At 32.2% G+C, this 14878-nt stretch overlaps 2 protein-coding genes across 2 annotated transcripts; both read right to left on the reverse strand.

Annotated features, from left to right (window-relative positions):
• Positions 1 to 3810: 3810 nt before the first annotated feature.
• Positions 3811 to 8594, reverse strand: LOC122247389 (uncharacterized). The gene is made up of 5 exons (XM_086549106.1): positions 8569 to 8594; positions 8277 to 8466; positions 6787 to 6805; positions 4349 to 4478; positions 3811 to 4084 (listed from the first exon to the last, which is right to left on the reverse strand). Exons 1-5 carry the CDS (start codon positions 8578 to 8580, stop codon positions 3881 to 3883), a joined length of 555 nt encoding a protein of 184 aa, XP_086405232.1. The 5' UTR covers positions 8581 to 8594; the 3' UTR covers positions 3811 to 3880.
• A 4407-nt stretch (positions 8595 to 13001) lies between these two features.
• On the reverse strand, positions 13002 to 14058 carry LOC122247386 (uncharacterized). The gene is made up of 2 exons (XM_043006620.2): positions 14018 to 14058; positions 13002 to 13325 (listed from the first exon to the last, which is right to left on the reverse strand). Exons 1-2 carry the CDS (start codon positions 14027 to 14029, stop codon positions 13119 to 13121), a joined length of 219 nt encoding a protein of 72 aa, XP_042862554.2. The 5' UTR covers positions 14030 to 14058; the 3' UTR covers positions 13002 to 13118.
• Between the last annotated feature and the right edge of the window lie 820 nt (positions 14059 to 14878).

The following is a 14878-nucleotide window of genomic DNA, read 5'->3' on the forward strand; positions in this document are numbered from 1 at the left end:
ACGTAACCGTTATCAATAAAGTAAATGTCAGTAGCGACCATAGACTGGTCAGGAGTAGAGTAAAGTTACAGCTAAGAAGGGAACGAAACAAGCTCATACAGAAGCCTCTCGTCTAATCAACATTAAGAATAGGGCGACGGAATTCAGTATCAACATCCGAAACAAATACTCAGCTCTCGAAGATCTTGACATAGACCAAATGAACGACCAATTCAGTGAGATATTAACGGAAGCTGCACTTGAAATAGGGGGTAAAGACGAAAAAGAAAAGTTCAGTAAGCTTTCGGTGGAGACAAAAGAGCTTATGAAACAGCGTAGGGAAATGAAAATAACATTAATCAGAGACAAGATAGAATCAACAGAGCTGACTAAGACGATAAACAAGAAGAAGAAAGAGGATGTACGCAAATTTAACATACGAAAAATAAACGACTCAGCTTGCCGGTACCAGCCTTAAGGCAACAAAGAGGAGGCTCGGAATAGGGAAAAACAAATGTATGCAGTAAAGAAAGCCAACGGAGAGGCGACATACAATAAAAATGAAATTATCAAAGTAATAGAAGACTTCTATCGCAACCTATACCACTCAAACGACCAACCACATACGGAGACAAACACAACAATTGGAGATGTTCCAAACATCACGGTAGATGAAGTAAATAGGGCACTAAAAAGCATGAAAAGAGGAAAAACACCAGGAGAAGACGGCATTAGTGTGGATCTTATTCAAGATGCAGGAGAGATTGCGGCAGTAAAGCTGGCCAGTCTTTATAACAGATGTCTAGACGTCGGTAAAATTCCGAAGGCCTGGAAAAACGCAATAATAATTCTAATACACAAAAAGGGAGACACAAAAGACTTAAAGAATTATCGACCTATAAGCCTCCTTTCAGTAATCTATAAACTGTTCACAAAAATCATCACAGCCCGTATCACCGATACATTAGATTCAAAACAACCCAGGGAACAGGCGGGGTTCCGCAGTGGATTCTCAACTACAGACCATATCCACACACTAGCTCAAATAAGGGAGAAAACAAACGAATATAGGAAGCCCCTGTGTATGGCATTCGTAGATTATGAAAAGGCATTCGACTCGGTACAGATATCTGCAGTACTGGATGCAATTCGTAAACAAGGAGTAGAGGAAATATACTGCAGATTATTAGAGGATATATATAGAGATGGTACAACGACCATCAAAATCCACGCAGAAACCAATAAAATACCAATAAAAAAGGGTGTTAGGCAGGGCGACACCATCTCACCGAAGCTGTTTACAGCCTGCTTGGAGGAAGTATTCAAGAAGTTAGATTGAAAAGAGAGAGGGATTAAAATAGGGAATGAGCACTTAAGCAATCTAAGATTTGCAGATGACATTGTTCTTTTCGGTGAGTCAGCAGATGAACTACAACAATTGATAAGCGATTTAAATAAGGAAAGTCTGAAGATTGGCCTTAAAATGAACATGAAAAAGACTAAAGTCATGTTGAACAGTCGAACCCCAGTTAAGCAAATACAAATACAGGGCGAGGTACTAGAAGCAGTGAACGAGTATGTATACCTAGGGCAACTCATTCAGTCGAGTACATCCTGCGAAGCCGAGATAAAACGGCGAATCAGGCTAGGTTGGAGTGCCTTCGGTAAACATAGTAATATATTACGAAGTCGTCTGCCACTATGTCTAAAGAGAAAGATTTTTGACCAATGCATCCTCCCCGTCATGACATATGGATCAGAGACATGGACTACGACCAAGGCACTCGAGAGGAAATTAGTAAGCGCCCAAAGAGGAATGGAAAGGCTTATGCTAGGAGTTAGCTTAAGAGACAAGAAAAGGGCCACATGGATCAGGCAGCAAACAAAAGTAGAGAATATACTCAAGACCATCAAGAAGAAAAAGTGGCAGTGGGCTGGACACATATATCGGAGACAGGACAACAACAACAATAATAATAATGTTATTAATGATGATAATGATAATAATATCAATAATGCACACACACACACAAATATATATATTTATATATATGTATATATATATATATATATATATATATATATATATATATATATATATATATATATATATATATAGACACCCACACACAATTAACAAACTTACAGGGGGGGGGGGGTTCCCTTATATTCAGGGTAGTGCCCTTTCCCTTCCCTTCTGACACTATTCATACGTCACTCCCTACTTATGTAATCTAATACGTAAATCACCTCAAATTTGCTCACAATCTCTTTCATTTTTTCGACTGACTTTTTCATAGTTATGACTTAGTCTAGTCTCCCCTGAATTCTCACTACAATGTCCATTTTCTGTTATACTGTGCAACGGCCATTTCATGCATAACTGATATTCACTAATTTTTTGCAAGCGAGCCACCTTAATAACTTATGAGAGCCACATCATCTATTTGTTACATAATTACAAACAAAGGCACTACTGTTTCCACTATTGTAAAGCAGCCAATGCGTATCTAAATGCCACTGTCATTTTTTTTAAGATATAAAATAATATTTTAAGTTTCACAATTTTTATATAGAAATCCTATTTATAAAATAAAAACACGTTTTCGAGATTACCATTTTGGCAATAATGCACTCATAGATTATTTCCTGGACATAGAGCTGCCAACTGGGTTGCCGAAGTCCACATGTTGCAGAATATATATCACGAGCTAACATGAATTTCCAGCCTCATTTTACAGAGAATTGTTTATGATGATAAAGATAATGATAATGGTAATGATAATGATGATAATAACAAAATGTTAAAAATGATGAGAATGATTATAATGATGTTGATAATCGTTATGATAATGAATATGATTATAATCATAATGACAATAATAATGATGATAATAGTAACAATAATGATAATGATAATTATGATGGTAATATCCATAGCAATGATAAGAGCAATTATCTTAATGATAATGTCAATAACAAAAATAATGGTAATAACAATAAACATTATGATGATCTAGATACCAACAACAACGTTGATTATGACCATTGATATCTTATCAATGATTGCAAAACGCTTGTATGATAACAGTACAGACAGTGATAACAATAGTAATACTAGTGATTATAAAAATTACATCAATGCAAATGACGATTCACATATTGATTATATAGATTAAGATACAAATGTTCAATAGACAATGACAAAATTAAGATGATAATGATGCTGATGACAATAAAAGAAGAAACAAATGTAACAGCAACAATACTGTTAAGTATATTAACTGTAATGATGAAAATAATGATGACAATTATGTTAACAAGAACAGCAACTATAATCCGAATAGCTATCCTAATATTAATACCAATGATATTGATATCAGTTACTTCAACAATGACAATAAAAACAACAATAATGAATATAATCATTGCAGCATTAAAAACAATAACAATGATAGAGTAATAAGTAGGATAATAGTTATAAAGATAATCAAGAAAAAGATTAATCCTTCTTAACATTACAATTGTAAAAACCAGCATCAACAACCTGGCAATTTGCCATGAAAGCCATGTGCAAACGTGATAGATTTTGATATTTCCATTGGTTATTTCTGGTAATTGGCCATTTCTGAAATTTGGGATTCTTAAATATCAACAAATGCATAGTTGCAATTTCCCTATTTAACATGATCATGAGGATTTTTTAGAAAACAAATCCGCTCTTCACAAAATGTGTTGGACTCGATATTTATTGTAGAGAATGTTTCACAATATTCAGATAATGCGTTGCAGAAAATAAATATCGATAAGCCGTGAATGAAAAAAAAAGTCTTGAATTCTATGTAATATATTTATTTGTTGTTGCTTTTCCAGATTTATTGCTCATGAATACGGCTCTGCTTTAGCGGCCATATCCCCCGTGTCCGAAACCTCCAAATCCGCCGTGTCCGAAGCCTCCACGTCCGAATCCGCCGTGTCCGAAGCCTCCACGTCCGAATCCACCGTGTCCGAATCCTCCGTGTCCGCCAAAACCAGGTTCTGGTTCAGGTTCAGGATTGGCTCCCGCAAATGCCAAGAGAAGAGCGGCGCAAACCAGCACAACTACCTGAAAAGTAGCTCAGTTAAAATGGTTTCGATTTTCAATTGATTTTACTATTTCCCCCATTTACTCCCTTAGAAAATAAGGACTAACTTTCTTATGAGGGGAAATAAGCTGACGAAGTGGGTCAAACCTAGATAAACATTGATAGAGTTTTAGATAACATTTCAATATGAATCCATGTATATATATCTGAATTACTTATTTCCTATCATAATGAGCAAACTTACTGTCTTGATCATCTTGCAGTCGGTGTCAGAAGACAACTGCCGGACGTCGACCCAGGAGAGCTTTTATATCCCCCAGTCGAGCTCCCCGGCACAAGAGACTGCCTCCCAGACAAGGACATGGAAACGGGCTGCCGACCTTCAGGCTCTTGGTCGACTCAATTCCGAATTTTCTGCGGTTGCATGGCAAAGTTTGATTGAGAAAGAAAACACACTAAATACACACCAAACACACACACTAAAAGTCTATAGTGGGTTTTCCGTTACGCAGTCAACATGGTAGTTTGGTGAAGCAAATATATATATGTATATATATATATATACGGGAACGTCCTTACCTATTTATCTTTATTGATTGTATAAGTGTCTTTGTATAAATATGTATACAAAAATACATACATATACATACATATGTATACATAAACACATACATATGCATACACACATGTATGTATTTATATACATATACATATACATATATATGTTTATATATAAACATATATGTATATTTATACATATATATATGGGTGTGTGTGGTTTTGTTTGCTGTTGAAAGTCGTAGTGGCTGTTTGTGCATGTTTATCGTTATCATATTTGACATAATTGTTCTTGCGACTACCATCTTAACTAATGTGTTTGGTAGCAGTTTAGTTATCACGTTAGGTTTGTTATCATTATTTTTTTATTCTTGATTTTTTTTTCTTTTTTTCTTTTTTTTTACTGTTCTTTTGTTCTTATTGCTATTATGCTGTGTCGAATTTGATATCATTGATGTTATTATTACTTCACTTTTTGTAATTATGATTAATATGTTATCCACTAATTTATTCATGTCCTCATTATAGTTTCATTGTTTGTTTATATGACTGATATATTGTAATCAACAAGATAGCTGATAATATCATTCTCATCATTATTTCATATTGCACTTGGTCTATGCATTCGAGTTATTTATAGTATATTTATGATTTTTGTAACCATTAACGTTTTAAGGCTGGATTTATTCGTCAATATCAAGAAAAATGGAGTAGGAAAAATAAATGCATTTACTCACACACACAAACACATAAGGACACCAACTCATATGCATGCGCGCGCGCGCGTGTGTGTATGTGTGTGTGCATATATATATATATATATATATATATATATATATATATATATATATATATATATAAGCATATACGAATGTATAAACTATATACACAAATAATCTCACTCTCACTCTCTCCACACACACACACACACACACACACACACACACACACACACACACACACACACACACACACACACACACACACACACACACACACACACACATATATATATATATATATATATATATATATGTATATATATATTTGCATATTCTATAATTATACACACATGTATGTCTATATGCATATATATATATTTACATGTGTGTATATATTAATATATATATATATATATATATATATATATATATTTATATATATATATTATATATATATAATATATATACATATATGTATGTAATATGTATGAATATAATATATATATATATATATATATATATATTATATATATATATATATATATATATATATATATATTATATATATATATGTATTATATATATATATATATATATATATATATATTATATATATATATATATATATATATATATGTATGTATATATATATACATACATACCTATAGATATATACATATATATATATATATATATATATATATATAATATATATAATATTATATATATATATATATATATATATATATATATATATATATTTATATATATATAATATTATATATTTATATATATATATATATTATATATATATATATATATATATATATATGAATGATTTGAATTATTCAATATATTACATAGAATTGCATATTCAGTATTTACTTTTTACACACACACACACTCACACATATATGTGTGTGTGTGTGTGTGTGTGCGCATGTACGTCTTATTACATGTATACTAGGTGCTACATTAGAACATGCTTTTCAATTCTTTCTCCTACCATAGCTTGACAAATTTGAGTGTTCTTTTCATGGTTGAAAACCATATTTGTTGTAGGGAATATTGCAGAGTATTCAAAAAGAAAACAAAAAAGTCGTATGATAGTATGGAAAGTAAGAAAAAAAAAATCGAAATTCTGAGGAGAAATGAAAACAAATCGTGGTTTCTATTCAGTATGACATCTATTCCATGTCATGTTCCTAATCCATTGCATAATCATAATTATGATTTAGTGACCATATCCAATGTGTCTGAAACTTTCGTTGGTCCACCGTGTCAAAAAAAAAAGAAAGAAAAAAAAAGTTCGGGCTTCGGATTGGCTATCGCATATGCTAAAAGAAGAGTGTCGCAAACCAGACCAAATACCTACCAAAAAGACAATACAATGCTTAGTTTCCTTCACGAACCAAACGTCATTTTACTGCTGTATTATTTGCCTCTGTGATATACCTGTGCCTGGTATATTAGAAAGTAATTTTAAGTAAAATGATTAATGAAGCCAATTTTACATCCAGAGGCATTAAACTGAACTAACACGTTAAATTTTCAAGAGATTTTATTATTTAACTCTATATATTTCCGAAGAAAAAGAAAACATCAACAAACTTTTCAACGAATGTATTGACCCTGAATAATAGCTCAAATTTTTTTGATGATTTTATAATATATATTCGTGTATATCTATCAGAATGATCTATACTCCATCAACATGAGAATGTCAGCTTACTGCCTATTCATCTTATAATTTACATGTGAAGACAATTGACAGACATAAACTTCAAATGGCTTTTATGTCTTACACTCCAGTGTCTGTATCATTCATTAACGATATAGAAACGTATTCACGACTTTCATATTTTTTTGTGAATTTTGGTGGACTGTCTTCTCTTTATTACATCTTAAACGCATGTCCATAAAATGGATACAGACATGTCTATTTTCGCATTTGTTAAATACAGCATCAATCATTTTTTGAGTCGTTTACTGTTTGTTATTTTCATGATTATAAGACTTTTGCTGCCCTCATTCTCATCATTAATATATTTTTTGTTATTGTTGCTGTTTATCATCCGTTTTATGTTGTTTAAGGGCTTCATATGTAATATTTTAAATCCTTAATACCATTGCTCTTATTATTGTACTTTAGTTATTAGTAATACTGATAGAATTATTTTACAAATCATGATTATAATTCATTCTGCATAGTTCATTTCCATTATCAGCATCATGATTATAAATTATGTATGTTTATATATATACATATATACAACTGTATATATATATATATATATACATATTCGTATGCATATGTATACATACAATTATAACTCGTGATTACTCATGACAATGATTTGAATTCGGGACATCTGAGTGAGAATCCCGCCGGTTAACCCGATATCGATTCACGGTCAATGAGGTGTATTTGTATTTCTATATTAATTGCGTTACTGCATTCTTCCATCTTTCATATGTATTCATATTTACCTATACATATATATATATATATGTATATATATATATAAATATATTCGTATGTATATGTATAATAATTGGAAAAGTACAATTATCGCCATTCTGTTCGGGGCCATTAACTCTTTTTCGCATTACAAAAAAACAAAATGTTTGGCGTTTATCCGTCAATTCTACCTTAAATTGATATAAATTTAATAATATAGACTGTTACATACCTAGCATGTCAGACATACATATATAGATGTGTGTGTATAATAAGTTCATATAGTAACCCATATATCCATACTATTTTAATGGATTAGCCGTGCCTATTTCTTAAAAATGTCTCCGAGACCCAAATTCACCTGTACCTTTAATGATTTAAAGAAATAACATTCCTCTAAAGAACATCATCTTTATTCTATACTCATTTTACATCATAGTTTCCAGTTGCCTGTTATTCAACGGCCATAACCTCCGTGTCCGAATCCACCGTGTCCAAATCCTCCGTGTCCGAATCCTCCGTGCCCGAATCCTCCGTGTCCGAATCCTCCATGTCCAAACCCTCCATGTCCGAATCCTCCATGTCCACCAAAGCCAGGGTCGGGTACGGGATTCGCCCCAGCAAACACCACAAAGAGGGCAACGCAGACTAGTACAATAACCTGCGAAGAATACGAAAATGTCACAAAGAAAATCATAACTCTTACATTTTCTTCAAAATCACAAGAGCGACGAACGCGCTTATTCTGAGATTGGGAACTTACACCCTTGATCATTTTGAAGTCAGTGTGACAAGACAACTGTTAGCTGTAACCCCACGTAAGATTTATATACTCCACTGCCCGATCAATCACGGTCATTCCGTTCCTCAAGCAAGGACAAAGAAAGCTAAATTTGACCTTCAAACTCTTGGCCGAATCGAATTCAGACTCGGAAGCTTAAAACAAATGTGGTTGAATACTGTCAGCTCAGAACAAAAGAATAACGTTTTTCTCCGCATTTGGTTGGAGGTGTGCGTGAGGTGTGATTTATTTTCTGCTCTGCGTTATCATTCAATCAATCAACACGGTAAGAACAATTTATGGAATCATTATCAAAATCGTTTTTGTCTATATTGTTTTTATTATCCACTTAATTTGATTTCATCATTAACATCATATATCAATAATTGTTACTATTGATTTTGATGTTGGTATTACTTTGGCTAGCTGTTGTTCTTTTTATCATCTTGTTAATGAAGAAATCATTATTGTCGTTAGTATCATTTGAATTATTGTTTATATTTTCATTATAATAAACATAATGAAAAGACGATGATATTGATAACAACAATAATGATATTAAAAACATATTCATTAAAGTAATGTTGATGATAATGATTATGATGATAATAATAAGAGTAATGATAATAATAATAATAATGATTACAAGAATGATAAAAGAGTATTATAATAACAAAAGTAATAACATCGATAATAAAAGAGTAATGATAGTATTATTAATTATGATAATAGTAAGAATATTAATAATGGTCATATTAAAAGCAATGAGATTAGTAATGATAATGGTATTAACGATAATAATAATGATTATAGTAATATAATGATAACAATAGCAATAATAACGATTAGGATAACGGTCATCATAATGATAGTAATAATAATGATAATAACACCAACATCAGTAATAGTAGTAATATTACTACTCTCACCATCATTCCTACTAATTCCTCTTAAAAAATTCATACCAAGATCCTCACCATTAAGAAGTTATTTCTTACATTTTAAATTTTGGCATTATTTATCATCTTATTATTACTACTAATATCATTGTTATCACCATCGTCAATAAGATCCTCATTATCATTATTAATATCGTAACTACTATTTTTAAACTGCTACTGTAGTAATAATATCAACATCGATAACATATAATTTCTATAACTTTCACTTACATTTTTTTTATCAATCGTAATGCTATTATTGATTAGATTAGCATTTTGTTATCATTATCATCATCTCCAGCATCGTCTAGCATTATCATTTCCATCGTCCTAATTATTCATATTTTGTAATTTCTAGCATTATATGTTGTGTGTGTGTGTGTGTGTGTGTGTGGTTATGTGTGTGTGTATTTGTGTTTGTTTGTGTGTGTATGTGAGTGTATATATGTGTATATATACATCTATGTTAACTCTTTATATACTCTCTGGTCTAACCCTTCACTAACCTGGACAACACAGTTATTCGCGGTATGTCTCTTGCAATAGCGATATGCAACTCGTCACATGTGTAGTTCCATGGAGTAGAGGAGACTTCGATTATTTTGATAAATTGAATTGATTTATTAGCAGAACAGTACATTGGTATAAATTACGTAATGAGGTCCATTGGTTACCAGAATATTGTTGGTGTATATAATTTCTTGTTTAAATAATCCTTAATTGTATTGATGTTATCAATGTCTTCTTTATTACTCTTTTAGCAGTATTGCAATAGGAGTCGCTGTAATAGTAAAAGTGAATTGAAACAATATATTAGTTTTGCATTTTTATTTTTAGTTCTTAAATCTTACATATGATCTTTTATAATGTTCCTGAAATCATTTTCAATTGACTAAATGTTGTTTTTAATATCAGATTTCTAGTTATTTAAATTTACTTTGTGGTCTGAGGTTTACAAATTCAAAGATTCGTTGGTTTTGTTTTAGCGACCATAACCTCCAAATCCACCGTGTCCGAATCCACCGTGTCTAAACCCTCCATGTCCGAATCCACCATGTCCGAATCCTCCGTGTCGGAATCCTCCATGTCCAAATCCGCCGTGTCCGAATCCACCGTGTCCGAATCCGCCGTGTCCGAATCCACCGTGCCCACCATAACCAGGTTCAGGCTCAGGATTGGCTCCGACGCATGCCAAAAGAAGAGCAGCGCACACCAGGGAAATCACCTGCGAAATTAGATAGACAAGAAATGTATATTTGTGTGTGTTTCATAAATTCAGTAGTTATTGTAATGTTCGATTAAAATCGATAATGTGACATCACATATATTATCTATTAATGATATTCCACAAGTGTCATTATTTTATCCAGAGAACATAAACTTACTGTCTTGATCATCTTGAAGTCGACTTGAAGAGACAACTGGCAGACAAGAGCTAAGGATGGATTTATATACTCCACAGAAGAGCTTATCATGGCGTTCATCTGACAAGGCCGCAGCCATGAATTTCCTACGTTCATTTTTCTGACGAGTCCAATTCTAATTTGCTTTTCCTCGAATGAAATAGGTTTTTCTTTTCTTTCTCTCTCCCTCTTTTTCTCTCTCTCTTGCTATTTCATATTGTTAATATTAGCAAATTAAGATGTTACGATTATTAATATTATATCAATGACTGACGCTATTTAGTGTTTGCAAGCACAGGTAGATAGATAGGTTAAGTATAGATATATAGAGGGTCAGATAGATAGGCAGGCACGGTGTTATTTCTATTGGTATTGCCAACTTTTTTAAGGTGGTTAACATCAACAAAAAGACATGAATATGATTTGGTGTATTGGTAATTATTATTTATTTGATACTAATCAATCTATGACTACAATAAATCTGTTAACAAAAACATCAGTTTTAGGTAAAGGAAAAGCTATATATGATCAGTCAGTATTACTGTCATTTTTTTCAAGCACAGACGTATTATAATTCCTTGATATAGACGTTTGGGCAATAATTAAAAAGTATTCGCAAGTATAGAAATTTTATCATTCTAACTGCTATCTCACTTATTACTGATAAAGATTACAAAATAAATGTTCATTATCCTGATTTATGATTCTCAGTGACTATTATCAACAGTAACATTTCTCATTAGTTTCTCCGTCTAGCACGAAGAACCTGATTGTTTATTACTTCCATAAATGATATTCAGAGTATGTTTCGATAAATTGTTAAATTTAAAAATAGTGACACATAAAATAACCAAGCAGACAGATAAATGAGATAAAGATCTTGTCCAACAAACTCAAAAATATTCAGTCGTCAGCATGGTTACATGTTGAAAGTGATGGAAGAAATCATGGTTACTCAATGCTTACGTCGCTAGGACCCATCTCCAGTTTAGCATAATAATCATGTTAGCATTGTTAATTTTAAGTAATAGGATTTGCAAATAGTTATTGCTAAGTGGTATTGGATTTGCCAGTACCATTGCCTATTAGCCATTCATTTGTTATTTACCAATTTTCAAGTTATGTATATTTTTCCCAATTTAATGGAAAGGAAAGAATCTAGTTTGACATTTTCCCTATGAAGGGCAGTACCGCCATTTTATAGATATTTTATATACTTATGTTGATGATTCCGCAGTCATCTTGATAAATGCAATATTGACGGTATATTAGTCAATGTGATTATCTTATTTTTTCTTTTTGAATTACGATGATGGGCGAGTTCTATTGATTACCTCTTATCATTTTCTTAATCAGCTTCCATCATTGTGATGTGTATCATATTCCATATTAATATATATATATATATATATATATATATATATATATATATATATATATATATATACATGTCTGTGTGCGTGTTTGTGCGTATGTATAAATATATATATATATATATACATATACATGTATGCATATATGTATATATACATATTTACATATATGTGTATATATATACATGTGTATATATATATAGTGTCTTGTACCTTAGAGGGATGACTTTATGAATTGACATATCTTCTCCCTAAATCCTCTACATACGTACTACCAAAACGAAGATAAGCCCAGACATGTCACAGTAGATGTTGAAATGTAATGATAAAATCCAGGGCGATCACCTCTAAGATACGAAAAAACAGTTACGTTTACACCATAATTTCATGATACTGACATTGTATTGTACATAAAGTGTTATTTCTGAATGTGTTTCTCATATGCGAGACAATGATATATTCGCATGTAACAATATTCATATCATGCAAAAGTTATGCGTTTGTTTTTTGTTTTTTTTGTTGTATCATTTACGATTGTTAACCCTTATTTGAGAATTAAAACGAATTGTCTTGATTTTCAGTTTGTTTCAGTTACTCAGCTTATGTCGTTCTTGCTGGTATTATTATCAAGAATTTATATCTAATATTTTTCTTTGCGGGTTGTGCTCTCAAAACCTTATGCGGAATATACGAAAAAAAAATGAAATTGCAATGCTTTCACGTCCAACCCAAAGTCAGGTTTCATAATATTGCCATTTAATGCATTTAAAGATTTATTTTTCAGTATTTAAAATTCGGTGCTTGGTCGCTATATTTTAGCGACCATATCCTCCGTGTCCGAAACCTCCGAATCCTCCGTGTCCGAAGCCACCGTGTCCGAAACCTCCGAATCCTCCGTGTCCGAAGCCACCGTGTCCGAAACCTCCGTGTCCAAATCCACCGTGTCCACCAAAACCGGGTTCAGGTACAGGATTGGCTCCGGCAGATGCCAAGAGAAGAGCGGCACAAACCAGGAGGATTACCTGCAAAAAAACATCTTGTATATTAACAAATTGTGTCCTCTGAGTTCATACACTTAATCTTTTCTGGGCACCTGAACCCTTTCATGGATTTATTTGATGAATTAGTTGAATGTAAACGGTGATGTGTCACGGACCCGGTTCCGCGATACACAGGTTGAGAACTACTGTACCAAGTGAATGTTCAATTCGTAAATTCTTAGGCTCTTTTGTGTGTATGTGAGTATAGGTATACTATATATTTATATATATATGTATGTGTGTATATAGAGCAATTTGGTGTGCTGCGCCGCGCTATGATAGTTTTCTAGGTTAGCAATTTTGCTGACCCGAAAAGACTCTTACGCTGTCGGTGGTAATTCCGGCCATTCCTCACACTTTGGTTTCATCTGAAGCCAGAAGCACATGTCCCCATATCACAAATTATAATTATTATTATTATTACTATCATTATTGTACGTGTGTGTGCGTGATTGTATGTAAATATATATAGATTTTATATTTATATATATTTATATATACCTTTGTATCTATGAAAATATACATACATATATTTACATGTATATAATTACTTATATATATATATATATATATATATATATATATATATATATATATATATATATGTGTGTGTGTGTGTGTGTGTGTGTGTGTGTGTGTGTGTGTGTGTATGTATGTATAGCTAGAAAACTTACAGTCTTGATCATCTTGTCGACGAAAGAAGGCAACTAACAGCCATCGACCCGGGGTGGTTTTTAAATACTCCAACCCAAGCAACAACGACGGCCTTTGAATTCTCCAGACAAGGACGTGAAATATGTTACTTAACCTTCAACCTCTTGACCAATACAAATCCAAACGTGAATGCTTGCACACCTGGAAAAGAACTCGGCCAATTACTTGCAACTTGGAAGAACTTGATCACTTATTTGCAACGGAATGATGACTTGTATTATTCACATTCTCTCCTTGTCTCTGTTTTTTATCCCTTTTGACACTAATTTACCTGTTGTTTCGTTTTCATTTGTTATATTATTATATCGTGTATTACGTTCTTTTAGCCGGTATGATCTTTATCTATCTATATATAGAAGAATCCGTATGGGCCATACTGTACTACGCTAATAGCTGTCACATCTGATACTGAAAGTAAAATATATATTTCTGACTAAAAATAAACTTTTGTCTGGGTCCGTGATATACGTGATAGCGTAGCTCATTATGATTAAAAGAGGATGTTGATGAACTTAATTATTCATATTTCTGCAATAATGATAAACGGAATGGTTTCACTGCTACATATGATGGCCATGATAGAAAAAAAGGTGATACGGTAATCATTATGAAGAGAAATTATGGTACTATCAGTAACAATGCTACTATTACTGCTGCTGCTATAAATAACGTTAGTAATGATTATACAAATAATAGTAATATCATAATATCATAGTAATATTAATTATCATTATTGTAACATTATAATAATAGCAGTATTCGACATTAACAGCATCATCGACGTGGATAATGATGATGAAGATGTTGAAGGTAACAACAAT

This window comes from Penaeus japonicus, unplaced genomic scaffold, assembly GCF_977035675.1.
Source record: "Penaeus japonicus unplaced genomic scaffold, GWHDUDI00000001_assembly GWHDUDI00000021, whole genome shotgun sequence".
NCBI classification, from domain to species: Eukaryota; Metazoa; Arthropoda; class Malacostraca; order Decapoda; family Penaeidae; genus Penaeus; species Penaeus japonicus.